At 42.9% G+C, this 14869-nt stretch overlaps 1 protein-coding gene across 1 annotated transcript; it reads right to left on the bottom strand.

Annotated features, from left to right (window-relative positions):
- Positions 1-9162: 9162 nt before the first annotated feature.
- Positions 9163-11413, bottom strand: LOC139238093 (probable G-protein coupled receptor 139). The gene is made up of 2 exons (XM_070867448.1): positions 11320-11413; positions 9163-10082 (listed from the first exon to the last, which is right to left on the bottom strand). The coding sequence occupies exons 1-2, from the start codon at positions 11411-11413 to the stop codon at positions 9163-9165; spliced, it is 1014 nt and encodes a 337-aa protein (XP_070723549.1).
- Positions 11414-14869: the final 3456 nt, after the last annotated feature.

Genomic DNA, 14869 nt, shown 5'->3' on the forward strand with positions numbered 1-14869 from the left:
TCGTTTCCATTTATCGAACGAGGTGCAATATTTGTAATCCTCCATTTCTGTACCAGCATTGCCATCATGGAATTATAGAAACTTACAGCACGGAACAAGGCCATTTCTGCCCACGGTGTCCGCACCGGCCGAGCAAGAGCTATCCAGCCGAATCCCATTTTCCAGCTCTTGGTTTTCTGCCTCCAGCATGCTTTTAGGAAGTGATTTCCAGAATCGCTCCACCCTCTGGGTAAAGAAATTTCCCCACATATCTCCTCGAACTCTCCCCCCAATTACTTTAAATCTATGCCCAATGGTTGTTGACCCCTCTGCCAAGGAAAGCAGGTAATTCCTACCGAATCTATACATGCTGATCATAATTTAATAGACCTGAAATAGTTCTCCCCTCAGCCACATCTATCGAAATAAGCACAGACCCAGCATCTCCAATCTTCCTCATAGCCAAAATTCTCTATCCAGGCAACATTTTTCGAAATCTGCTCTGCACCCTTTCTAGTGCAATTATATATTTCCAAGAATGTGGTCACCAGAACTGCAGGCTGTACTCCAGCCACGACCTAAATAGTGCTTTATACAGTTCAAGCACAGTCCATGCTCTTATACTCCATGCCTCGTTTAATAAAGGCAAGTATTCCATATTCCTTGTTACAATCTTATCCACATGGCGCGCTACCTTAAGGGATCTGTGGACCTGCACGAGAAGGTCCCTTTTCACATCGACACTTTTCAGTGTCGTGCCATTTAACGTGTATCCCATTGCGTTGTTAGAATTCCCCAAAGCCATTACCAAAGACTATTGTTGAAAAGTTGTCTCGAGTACTGGTTCTGACTGACTTCCCACAGGAATTGTGAAGGCAACTTGAGCACTTGGGCAGGATTGGAACTGATGTCCTTGGGGTAACATTTGCCAATGCACTTCGTGAGTGTTTAACCTAATATGGCAGGGGGATGGGAACCTATGCAGCGATATAGGGCGATGTAATATGGAGCCAGAAACAGATGGTAGAAAAGAAAAAGCAATAGTGGAAGGCCGAGTTAATAAAGGCAAGAAACAAAAAGGCCCACACTACATCATAATTCTAAAAGGACAAAGGCTGTTAAAAAACAAGCCTGAAGGCTTTGTGTCTTAATGCAATGAGTATCCGTAATAAGTTGGATGAATTAACTGTGCAAATAGATGTAAACGAATATGTTGTGATTGGGATGACGGAGACGTGCCTCCAGGATGATCAGGGCTGAGAATTCAACATCCATGGGTATTCAACTTTCAGGAAGGATAGAATAAAAGGAAAAGGAAATGGGGTAGCATTGCTGGTTAAAGAGGAGATTAATGCAATAGTTAGGAAGGTCATTAGCTTGGATGATGTGGAATCGATATTGGTAGAGCTGCAGAACACCAAAGGACAAAAAAAGTTGTGGGAGTTGTGTACAGACCTCGAAACAGTAGTAGAGATGTTGGGGAGGGCATCAAACAGGAAATTATGGGTGCATGCAATAAAGGTGCAGCAGTTATCATGGGTGACTTTAACATGCATAAAGATTGGGCTTACCAAACTGGAAGCAATACGGTGGAGGAGGAATTCCTGGAGTGCATAAGGGATGGTTTTCCAGACCAATATTTCGAGGAACCTATTAGGGAGGAGGCCATCTAGATTGGGTGTTGTGTAATGAGAGGGGATTAATTAGCAATCTCGTTGTGCGAGGCCCCTTGGGGAAGAGTGGCCATAATATGGTGGAATTTTACATTAGGTTGGAGAATGAAGCAGTTAATTCAGAATCATTGGTCGAGAACTTATAGAACGGCAACTTTGAAGGTATGAGGCGTGAATTGGCTAGGATATATTGGCGAATAATAATTAAGGGGTTGACTGTGGATGGGCAATGGCAGACATTTAGAGACCGCATGGATGAAGTACAACAATTGTACATCCCTGTCTGGCGTAAAAATAAAAAAGGGAACGTGGCTCAACCGTGTCTATCAAGTGAAATCCGGGTTAGTATTAAAGCCAAGGAAGTGGCATACACATTGGCCAGAAATAGCAGTGAATCTGTGGACTGTGAGAAATTTAGAACTCAGCAGACGAGGACAAAGGGTTTGATTAGGACAGGGAAAACAGAGTACGAGACGAAGCTTGCAGGGAACATTAAGACGGACTGTAAAAGTTTCTATAGATATATAAAGAGAAAAAGGTTCGTAAAGAAATACGGAGGTCCCCTGCAGTCAGAATCTGGGGAAGTCATAACGGGGACCAAAGAAATGGCAGACCAATTGAACAAGTACTTTGGTTCGGTATTCACAAATGAGGACTAAAACAACCTTCCGGATATAAAAGGGGTCGGAGGGTCTTGGAAGAAGGATGAACTGAGGGAAATCCTTATTCTTCGGGAAATTGTGTTGGTGAAATTGATGGGATTGAAGGCAGATAAATCCCCAGGGCCTGATGGACTGCATCCCAGAGTACTTAAGGAGGTCGCCTTGGAAATAGCGGATGCATTGACAGTCATTTTCCAACATTGCAAAGACTCTGGATCGGTTCCTATCGAGTGGAGGCTAGCCAATGTAACCACACATTTTAAAAAAGGAAGCAGAGAGAAAACAGGGAATTTTAGACCGGTCAGCCTGACATCAGTAGTGCGTAAAATGATTGAATCAATTATTAATGATTTCATAGCAGCCCATTTGGAAAGAGGGGACAAAATATGTCCAAGTCAGTATGGATTTTTGAAATGGAAATCATGGTTGACAAATCTTCTGGATCTTTGAGGATGTTTCCAGTAGAGTGGACAAGGGAGAAAGAGTTAATGTCGTATATTTGGAGTTTCAGAAGGCTTTCGACAAGGTCCCACACGAGAGATTAATGTGCAAAGTTAAAGCACATGGGATTGGGAGAAGTGTGCTGACATGGATTGAGAACTGGTTGACAGACAGGAAGCAAAGTGTCGGAGTAAATGGCTACGTTTCAGAATGGCTGGCAGTGACTTATGGGGTGCCGCAAGCTTCTGTGCTGGGGCCCCAGCTGCTTATATTGTACATTAATGATTTGCACGAAGGGATTAAATGAAGTATCTCCAAATTTTCGGATGACAATAAGTTGGTGGCAGTGTGAGCTGTGAGTTGAATGCTATAAGGCTGCAGGGTGAATTGGATAGGTTTGGTGAGTGGGAAAATGCATGGCAGATGAAGTATAATGTGGATAAATGTGATGTTATCCACTTTGGAGTTAAAAGCAGAGACAGACTATTATCTGAATGGGGACAGATTAGGAAAAGGGGTGGTGCAACGAGACCTGGGTGTCATAGTACATCAGTCATTGAAGGTTGGCATGCAGGTACAGCAGGCGGTTAAGAAAGCAAATGGCATGTTGGCCTTCATAGCGACGGGTTTTGAATACTGGTGCAGGGAGGTGTTCATACAGTTGTACAAGGCCTTGGTGAGGCCACACCTGGAGTATTGTGTACAGTTTTGGTCTCCTAACATGAGGAAGGACATTCTTGCTATTGAGGGAGTGCAGCGAAGGTTCACCAGACTGATTCCCGGGATGGCAGGACTGACATATCAAGAAAGACTGGATCAACTGGGCTTGTATTCACTGGAATGAGAAGAATGAGAGAGGATCTCATAGAAACTTTTAAAATTCTGACGGGTTTCGACAGGTTAGATGCAGGAACAATGTTCCCAATGTTGGGGAATGTCCAGAACCAGGGGTCACAGTCTAAGGATAAGGGGTAAGCCATTTAGGACCGAGATGAGCAGAAATTCTTCACCCAGAGAGTGATGAATCTGTGGAATTCTCTACCACAGAAATTTGTTGAGGCCAATTAACGAAATATATTCAAAGACGAGTTTGATGTAGTCTTTACTACTGGGGGGATCAAGGGGTATGGCGAGAAAGCAGGAATGGGGTACTGAAGTTGCATGTTCTGACATGAACTCATTGAATGGCGGTGCAGGCTCGAAGGGCAGAATGGCCTACTCCTGCTCCTATTTTCTATGTTTCTATGTTTCTTCATCAACGTTCTTGCAAAATGTCATTTTCTTTCCTAATTGCTTATTCTACAAGCATGCCAGCTCGCTCTGTTACATGCATAGGACACATGTTTCTCTTTGAACACCAACATTTAATAATTTCAAATCATTTACAAAATAATCAGTTTTTCTATTCTTCCTAACAAAGGGAATAACGTCACAGTTCCCCACATCGTACTCCACCTGCCAGCGTATTGCCCACTTGCTTAACCCCTTGATCCCATCTCAATTTTAGCATCAGCCAATTTGGATACACTACATTAGGTCACATCATCTAATCATTATTAATCATTGTTAATATCTGAGGTATAACAGTAGCCCTTGTCGCATTCCACTAGTTACAGCTTGCCAAACTGAAAAAGACCCGTTTGTCCCAAATATGTTTTCTCTTCGTTAACCAATCCACGATCTCTGCCAATACATTACCCATGAAGTCATGAGCACTAGTGTTGCACAACATCATTTTTTGTGGAACATCAACGTATGCATTTTGAATTGAACATATATTATGTTCACTGATTCCACTTTATCTAGTCTGCCAAATGCTTCCTCATAAAACTATTCCATTTGTTAAACATGATATCCCTTCCATAAAGCAATGCAGATTCTGCCTAATAATATTTTCATTTACTTAGTAGCTTTTTAGCACTTCCTTTATAATGGATTGAAGCATTTCGCAATAACTGCCATCAGGCGAACTGGCCAGCAATTGCTGTTTCCGCTCTCAATCCCTGATTGGATAGTGGGGTACATTTGTTGCTTTCCAATCCATTGGGGCCATTCTCGAATCCAGGTAATTTCGGTTGATTACAACCTGCTCTTAATTTATGTTAGGATGTCGGCCATCATGTCCAGGTGATTTGTCGGCATTAATCCCAATAGTTTCTCAAATGCGTTTTCCTCTGCTGATCAAAAGAATTTAAAGTTCATCACTCTTATTAGTCCCTCAGTGATCCATTATTTTTCTATCCCTTTTCTGTGCTGTACAGTGAAGTAAGATTCAAAGAATATTGTTTAAAATCTCTGCAATTTATTTATTCCATGTCATAATTTATGCTGTCTGCGCCACCAGTTAAACTTTGTTGATTCTGCCATTATTACAGTAATTCTAACAATCGTTTTTTTAATGTTTCTTGCTATTTGACTCTTATATTCCCACCTGATCACAAAACACAGCGCTGCCCCCGATCATCAAAATCAACGGCCCGGCCTTCGACAACATGAAACATTTTCCATACCTCGGGAGCCTGCTATTCGTCAGGGCAGATATCGATGACGAGGTCCAACGCCGCCTCTAGTGTGTCAGTGCAGCCTTCGGGTGCCTCAGGAAGCGAGTGTTTGAAGACCATGACCTCAAACCTTACACCAAGCTAGTAGTGATAGCCGCTCTGCTATATAGCTCAGAGACGTGGAGAAGATATAAACATCTAAAAACGTTGGAAAATTATGGCTAACACTGCACAAGATCCTGCAAATCCACTGTGAGGTTAGACGCACAAAAGCCCCTAGCACAAGGCCGCCCGAAATGGAGGAAGAGCATCGGGGTGCGAGCTGAGCACCTCGAAACATTTTGTCCAGCGCATGCACAAATCAGGCACAGACATTGGAAGGAGCGTGCGGCAATGCAGGCTCCCCACTCATTGTTTCCTTCAACCACTTCCTGTCCCACCTGTGAAAGAGACTGTAATTGTTGCATAGGACTATACAGCCATCTGAGACCTCACTTTTAGAATTTAAACAAGTCTTTCTCGATTTCGATGGACTGCCTATTGTTAGTGTGAATGTTTTCGCAGAAGAATCACTCAACACTCAGAATCGGTTCCAATGCTAATGCGGCCTTTATTTTTGCATGCGGGGAGGAAGCCTCAGGACTGGATCCAGGCACTTATTTCCGATGAACAAAGACACTCATCGATATTTATATGTTTTACAATAGTTCTTTACAGTTACTCAGCCCACTTCGGCTGGACAAAAAACAATCATAATGATTATAGATTAGATATAGGTTTCTTTAACCAAATAGAAATCCCCTGATACCTCAGGGGCTGTATGTTCGGTTTTTGTCAGCTCGGGTTGATTAATGACCTCGTTATGTGAGGCAGCTTCTCCCCTTATCTCTGTTCTTCGGGGCTCGGCTATGTGAAGTCACTGATTATACCAGTGTACTATAATGATTTGTTATAATTATCTTGTATCCAAGGCATTCCTGGTAGTGGTCCTCACAGGGTCATTGCTCGGTCATTGCTCGGTCAGCCCCAGTTCATTACTTGACTAACGAAGTTCCCATCATGCTTGGGCAGCCATTTTATATGTGGCCACTTTAAACTTATAAGGGTTTAGATACATTCAGCAGGTGCTTAATACCAAAGTGTTTTGATATATTCAGCAAGTGCCTAATGCCTACAGCAGTTACCAAGTAACAGGCTAATGAATAAGGTCACTTAATTTCGAGTCAGCGGCCAAGTATTACAAAATACAGCTAACTGGCTGAAAGAGAGAAAACAGAGAGTTGGCGTAAAATGATAGCTATTCAAAGTGTCAGAAGATTGGTAGTGGTGTTCCCTAAGGACAATTGCTGGGAGCACTGTTGTTCACAATCGATATTAAGGATATAGAACTTGCAATCAAAAACACAATTTGTCGATTTGTGGATGACACCAGATTTGGTTGGGGATGGCAGTCGTACACAATACTGAGGAGAACAGGACCAATTTACAAGAGGACATTAATAAACTTGAAGAATAGGCTTATAATTGACAAATGAATTTCAACGCAGCTAAATGAAAGGAATTATATTTGTTTGGAAGAATGTGGCAGTCACTTATTACTTCGAAGTAAAAGCACGAAGCCAGAATATTATCTGAATGGCGGCAGACTAGGAATAGGGGAGATGCAACGAGACCTGGGTGTCATGGTTCTTCATTCACTGAAAGTGGGCACGCAGGTACAGCAGGCGGCAAATGGTATGTTGGCCTTCATAGCTAGGGGATTTGAATAAAAAAGCAGAGAGGTCTTACTGCAGTTGTACAGGGCCTTAGTGAGGCCTCACCTGGAATATTGTGTATAGTTTTGGTCTCCTATTCTGAGGAAGGACGTTCTTGCTATTGAGGGAGTGCAGCAAAAGTTCACCAGACTGATTCCAGGGATGGCTGGGCGGTCAAATTAGGAGAGACTGGATCAACTGGGACTATATTAACTGGAGTTTGGAAGGATGAGTTTGGATCTGTTGAAAAAATATAAGATTCTGACAGGACTGGACAGATTAGATGCAGGAAAAATGTTTCCGATGTTGGGGAAGTCCACAACCAGTGGACATAGTCTTAGGATAAGGGGTAGGCCATTTAGGGCTGAGCTGAGGAAAAACGGCTTCACTCAGAGAGTTGTTACCCTGTGGAATTGCCTGCCGCAGAGAGTTGTTGATGCCAGTCCACTGGATATATCCAAGCAGGAGTTCGATATGGCTCTTACCGTTAAGGGGATCAAGGGGTACGGAGAGGAAGCAGGAAAGGGGTACTGAGTGAATGATCAGCCATGATCTTATTGAATGGTGGTGTAGGCTCGAAGGGCTGAATGGCCTACTCCTGCACCTATGTTTCTATGTTTCTGTGTTTCTAATTTTCTACTTGTTGGATGAGAGTCTGGGTGGGGTAGATGAGAAAGTAAATCTCGGAATGCAAATAAACCAGTCATTAAAAGTATCAACAAAGGTGATCAAGGCCCTAAAAAGCAAAGGAATCACCAATGTTTATTGCTAGAGCGATAGATTTGAAAAGAAGTGAATTTATGCTAAACTTGTATCGATACATGGTTCGACAGTGCTTGGACTACTTGCAGAAATATTCTGGTTCCCATATGATAAAAAAGAATATCGAAGCTTTGGAGAGGATGCAAAACAGATTTTCATGGATGATACCAGATCTGTGAGTGTATGCATACCAAGAAACGAGGAACAGACGGGATCTCTTTTCTGGTGAAAAGGGACGGCTGAGAAGTGTCCGAAAAGAGATTATTAAAATTATGAACAGTTTTGATACAGTAGATGCAGAAAGTGTATTTCTACTTGTGGAGAAGAGCATAACTGAAAGCCATTAACACGAGATGGTCAACAATAAAGCAAATAGGGAATTCAGAAGAAATTATTTACACAAACAGTGGTGAGTATCTGGAACTCGCTATGCAGGGAGTAGTTGAAAAAGTAGTATATTTGTGTTTGTGGGGCGGTTAAATAAGCATATAAGTGAGAAGGGAATACAGGTTTATGCTGATTGATTTAGATGTGGAAACACAGGAGGAGGCTCGAGTGTAGCATAAACGCTGGCATCTACTGGTTGGGCCGCATGTTACTCTGTGTCTTGTAACCTATGTAATCCTGTGCACCAAAACAGAAAGTGGATTATTGCATCTCAATAATTGTAACATTTTGTCGACCGTTGAATTAACTTCCCTATTGTTTGCTTATTGCAATTGTTACACAATTTTACCTGTTGATCCAGTTCACAGATTCAGATTAAGAGCAGGCATATTCCCCATGCTAGAATTACAATTTACATTTAATACTGCTGGCCATAATTCGATGACTTATCAGTAAAGGAAACGTCAGGAACATTCAGGTAAAACGACGTAACATCACTTCACATTAGAAAATGGTGGAAATGTGCAACACTAAAGGAGAAAGCTCCTTTTCCCCAGGAGACAGGACGAAGGGGTCGGTGCAGCTGCAATCAGTCCGAGCTACATTTTCAGCCAAATTCCGAGAAAAAGTAAGGTCACCAGCAGTCTTAAACCATCGAATCTTATCCTAAATCTGGCTGATATTCCTGCCAGTCACAACGTAGAATCAAATTACAGTCGTCGCTCTGTCAGATATTAAATCGTTTGATCAACTATTATTAAAGTTCGTTTATCACTGACCATTTTCAAACTTAAGGCAGAAGGTACTTATTTGTCAGGAATCAGGAACCAATAAACTGAGGAAGCCCTTGGTCAAGGTTGGGTTAAATGCCACAAGTGGCAGACATATTGTCACCTACCTGAGAGATTTTACATCAACCATCTTGATATAGCTGTAAAGAGATAAACCCCAGTCTATGCTGTAACTTCAGTTCAAAGTGAATTTTATTATTCACTGGCGTGCTCTAGCTCGTATTTATTTCATTATTAACAAATCTTAGAATCAGTATCCATGGAGAAGTCAGCATCTTCTTCAACACTTCTCTGAATTTCCTCTGGGTCGCTGCATAAATAAACGGGTTGAGACAGGAACTCAAAAGCTTCAGCATAGTCCCGGTTTCAGTCGCGATATACGCTGGGCTTGTGCGGTCACCACGATAATAACTGACGTTTGTCAGTCCAGTAGTTACAAAGCGAATGACAGCTGTCAGCCACAACAGTATAAAACTGCCCGATATAGTGAATAGTAAAATTATGGATTTGACTCGTTTCTTTGTCTCTGGATCACATTGCATCTCACTGCTGTGACCCCGGAGTCTCCTGCGTGATCTATTGGCCACTAAAATGCATCGGATTGTCAAGGAGTTACACAAGGCTATTAAAGTAAAAGGAAGCCAAACTACCCAGACTGTGTGAAACCAGAAGTACGCTGCACCTGGATGTGATGAAAAGAAAGCCACACTTGGCCGGCAGCCCCACTGCATATTATTGATTATTTGCTGAGCTTCATACACAAACAAAATGGGAATGTTCTTCAATAATATGAAGACCGAGAACGTTATTATAACGGCGACCGCTGTTCTTTTAGTGCAATAATTTGTTTTAAACCTTTGGCAGCGGATAACTATAAATCGATCAAATGTGAAGGAGACGGTGAACCAAACAGATAGATCGATGTTTACAGTAGCGATGTATAGAATGAACTTGCACACAGGAGTTTGGGACAAGAAGGAAAGTAGAAAGTGATAACTGAAAATATGATACACTATTACATTGATGTTCATGACCAGAAGATCTGCTGTTGCCATGGCCACCATGTTGACATAGATGCACTCGGAAAGGCTACAGCTTGCTCGAGCGAGAATCACAATTGTCACGAAGTTCGCTGTAAGAAAGACAGAGATGGTATGAATAAAGTTACAATATCTCGGATGGAGCGTTTTACTCCATTCATTGTGATTATCAACACGGACCACTGCAAGAACCTGATTAGTATTGGATAATTTACCAGGGAAACGGACCCATACATTTTAATGAGGTGTTGCAGTGCTCACTCTTCACCGTGTTTCAAGCCACCCAGAAATCCGCTAAGATTTTTGTGATTGACCTTGAAAGAACATTGCAACTTCAGTCAGACTATTGTATTATGGGAAGCAAGAAGAGAGTTGACACGAGGTACAAGAGTTGGTTCCAGTCGCTACCGACTGTGTAATGCCGACAGCTATAAAAAACGTTACCTTTAGCAACATTATTTAAGAACAGAGAGACAGTTAACACAGATAAACAAAGAGGCAATGGCTCACCGGGCACACCGACGGCTACGTATATCGGGTAGTAAATTTCTTTAAACAGTCGAAAAGATGGTTGTCCCATTTTCTGTGCAAAAATATGATTTCTTTAAGACTGAAAAACTTGTTACCGCACGACTGAGACAAAGTTAGGAACCTTACATTTATACACACATCAATCCTCCAGTGAGAAAATTCTGGTGAGATCTTAATTAGCATTAGTGACAGTCACATAACAAATCGGCTCAGGTGAGTAGTTTCTTAAAATCTAATACATCACCATAAAATAAAATGGTTGAAGTTGTTATTGGAAAGTATCAGAAGCATTATTTACAAGCAGAAAATGCTGTCTTGCAACAATGTTTTTGACCGAATTCCCACAGGAATAGTGAAGACAGCTATCCATGCATTACATGACTTGATCCTTACACAGTCCGAATGGCCTGAATCCTTTCAAACAGTCCGTGAACCAACTATTGCAGTACTGGTGACAATGCCACTCTGCAGAACATACTGATTTAAGAGCAGCTCTTCGAGCCTGTTGTGCCATTTAATCAGAAATATTTTTTTAATATTCATTGATGACATCTGGTCGTTGCTGGCCAGGTCAGCATCGATTGCCATTTGCTAATTGACCTTGAGAAGATAGTGGGGAGCCGCCTTCTTAAACTTTTGCAGACCATGTGGTGAAGGGACTCCCACACTGATTTAGGGAGGTAGCTCCAGGATTTTGACCCAGCGACAATGAAAGAATGACAATATGCTTCCAAGTCAGGATGGTGGGTGACTAGAAAGCAAACGTGGAGTGGGCGGTGTTCCCTTGCGCCTGCTTACTTTGTCCTTCTGGGTGGTAGATTTGGAAGGAGCTGTAGAAGATGCGTTTCGAGTTGCTGCAGTGCATCTTATAGGTAGTATACACTGCAGCCATGGCACGTTGCTGATGGAGGGATTGATTATTTCGGGTGGTGGATGGGGTGCTAATCAAGTGGACTGCTTTGAGATGGATAGTGTCGAGCTTCATGATAGTTCTTGCAGCTGCACTCATCCAGGCATGTCCAGATTATTCAATGATACTCCTGACTTGTGCCTTATGAGATATAAGAACATAAGAAGTATGAGCAGGTGTAGGCCATACGGCCCCTCGAGCCTGCTGCGCCATTTAATATGATCATAGCTGATTCGATCATGATATTACATCCGCATCCCTGCCCCTTCCCCATAATCCCTTAATCCCTTATCCGTTGAGTTATAGATGGTGGAAAGGTTTTGGAGAGTCATGAGTTGAGACACTCGCCGCAGAATACCCATCCTCTGAGATGCTCCTGTTGCCACAGTATCTATGCAGCCAGTCCAGTTGTGTTTCTGGTCAATGGTGACCCCGGGATGTTGATGCTGGGCGATTCGACGATCGTAACGCTGTTTATATCAAACGGCGGTTGTAAGACGTTCGCTTGTTGGAGATAGTCATTGCCTGACAGTTGTGTGGAGAGAATGTTGTTTGCCATTTATCAGCCCGAGGCTGAATGTTGTCCAGGTCTTGCTACATGCGGGCATGGACTGCTCCATTATCAGAGGAGTTGGCACAGAGTATTGTGAAGTCAGCAGCGAACATTTTCAAATCTGACATTATGATGGAGGGAAGTTAATGATGAAGCAGCTGAAAATGTTTCGGCCTTGGGTACTGCCCTGAGGAACTCCTGCAAAGATTTCCTGGGGCTGTGATGATGGACTTCGAAGCACCACAGCCATTTTCCTTTTTACTAGTTATGAATCCAGCCAGTGGTGAATGTTACCCTGATTCCCATTGAATTCATTTTGACCCAGGCGCGTTGTTGCCACTCTGGTAAAATGCTGCCTTGATGTCAATTGCACTCACTGGCACCTCACCTCTGTAATTATGCTCTTATCTCCATGTTTGCACCGAGCCGACTGGTCCTGGTGTAACCCAAAATGGCCATTGGTGAGCAAATTATTCGTGACTAGGTGTTACGTGATAGCACTGTTCACGATACATTTCCTCACGTTGCTGATGATTGAGAGGACACTGATGGGGTGATAATTATCACGAATGGATTTTCCTGCCATATGTGGACAGGGCATACCTGGGCAAGTTTTCACATTGTCGGATAGATGCCAGTATTGCAGCTGCACTGGAACAGTGGCGAATCTAGTTCTGGAGACCAAGTCTTCAGTACACTGCCTGGATGTTGTCGGTGCCCAAAGCCTTTGCTCTATCCAGTGCACTCAGCCGTTTCATGAAATCTTGCAGAGTGAATAGATTTTGCTGAACACTGGATGATGTAATGGTATTGACCTGCGGAGGATGCAGTTCTGGAGCATCCACTCGTCACTACTGGTTGAACATCTTTGAAAGCGCTCCATTCTTGTCTCTCACATTCATGTACTGGGATCCGCCATCATTGACGATGTGATAATCATCTAGCCTCCATCTCCCATTCTTTTATTGTCCACCATCATTCATGACTGGATGTGGCAGGACTACAGATCACTTGTCTGATCTGTTCGTTATGGGATCGCATAGCCTTACCTATAGCATGCTGCTTCCGCTTTTTAGTAAGCATTTGATCCTAGGTTGCAGCTTCGCAAGTTGCCACCTCATGTTTAGGTAAGTCTGGTGCTGCTCCTGGCATGCTCTTGTCAGTATTTGATTCAAACAGAGTTGGACTCCTGGCTTAATGACAATGGCGATCAATTTGCTGATGCTGATGGTCCTCAGCGCCTCTTGGATTCCCTGTTTTGAGCTGCTATATCTGGTCTGAATCGATCCAATTTAGCACGCTGCGAGTGCCACACAACACGATGGATGGTGTTCTCAGTGTTAAAACAGTACTTTATCTGATCAATGACTGTGCGATTGCCACAGCTGCCAATGCTGTAATCGACAGAAGCATCTGTGGCAGGTAGATTGGTGAGGACGATATCAAGTTTGTTTAGTCTTCGTGATGGTTCACTCAGCACCTCTTACAGGCTCAGTTCGCAGCTATGTAGCCGTGCTAAAGAATCGCACTTGATGATCATTGAAATAATCTATGCAGAGTACATTCTGTGCCCTTGCTACTCTCAGGGCTTCTTCCAAGTGGTGTTGAACATGGAGGAGTGTTTTCCCTCAGCTGAGGGAGGGCGGCAGATAGTAATAACAGGAGGTGTCCTTACCTATGATGGAACTAAATTCAAAAGAATTCATGTCAACCAGAGTCGATGTTGAAGACTCCAAAAGCCACGCTCTTCTTACTGTATACCACTGCTGCACCTCTGTTGGATCTGTCCTGCCGATGGATAGGACAAGCCCTGGGATGATAAAGGACGAGTCTGGGACATTAACTGAAAGGTATGATTTTGCGACTATAAATATGTCAGGCTGTTGCTTGACTCGTCTGTAGGACGGCTCTCCCAATTTTAGCACAATTTAACAAATGTTGGTGCTGAGGCCTTTGCAGGGTCGACTGGGCTGCAAGGGTCGAGGTCGATGCCGGGAGGTCCAACCAGTTTTATTTATATTATTGTTTTTTCTAGCGGTTCGATGCAATTGATTGGTTTGCTAGGCCATTTCAGAGGGCAGCGAAGAGTCAACCACATTGATGTAAATCTGGATTCCTCTCGACCGGGTAAGGACGGAAGATTTCCTCACCTAAATAACATTAGTGAAAAGATGAGTTCTTACAACAATCCAGCAGTTTCATCGCCAACATTACTGAGATAAGTTTTTATTAAATTCAAGATTTATTTAAATATCTGCATTTAAATTTGCCATCTGCCGCCGTGGAATTTGAAAGCCTTCTCTGGATCATTGCTCCTGATCTCTAATCGTCCAGTGAAGTTACCACTATTCTACCGTTACCGCTATGGCTGATTTTCGACGTTATCTCCACTTTCCCACGCCATCTCCATTTCCCTTGATTCCCCTTAAGAAAAAAAGATCTGTCTGTCACAGCCTTGAATATATTGAAAGGACTCAGCATCCACAGCTATCTGGGGTAAACAATCCCATATATTCACATTCTTCTCAGTGAAGGAATTCCTCCTCTTCTCAATGCAAAATGGCCGACCACTTATTCTGAAACTATGCCCCTGAGTTAGAGGCTCTTCAGCCACGTGAAACAATCTTTCAGCATCTACCGCATCATCCCCCTCAGAATCGTATGCGTTTCAATGATCTCAGCTCTCATTCTTCTAATCTTCGGAGTGTATAGGCCCAATCTGGCCAATGTCACCTCATAAAACCATCTGATCACGGGAATAAATGCAGTCAAACCTTTGGCAGTGCCACTGAGGGAAGTATATCCTTCTGCAGAAAAAGAGACCAAATCTGTGCGCAATATTCCAGGCGTGGCCTCAGCAAAGTTCTGTACAATTGTAGAAAGAC

The sequence above is a fragment of the Pristiophorus japonicus genome, chromosome 25 (assembly GCF_044704955.1).
Source record: "Pristiophorus japonicus isolate sPriJap1 chromosome 25, sPriJap1.hap1, whole genome shotgun sequence".
Lineage (NCBI taxonomy): Eukaryota > Metazoa > Chordata > Chondrichthyes > Pristiophoridae > Pristiophorus > Pristiophorus japonicus.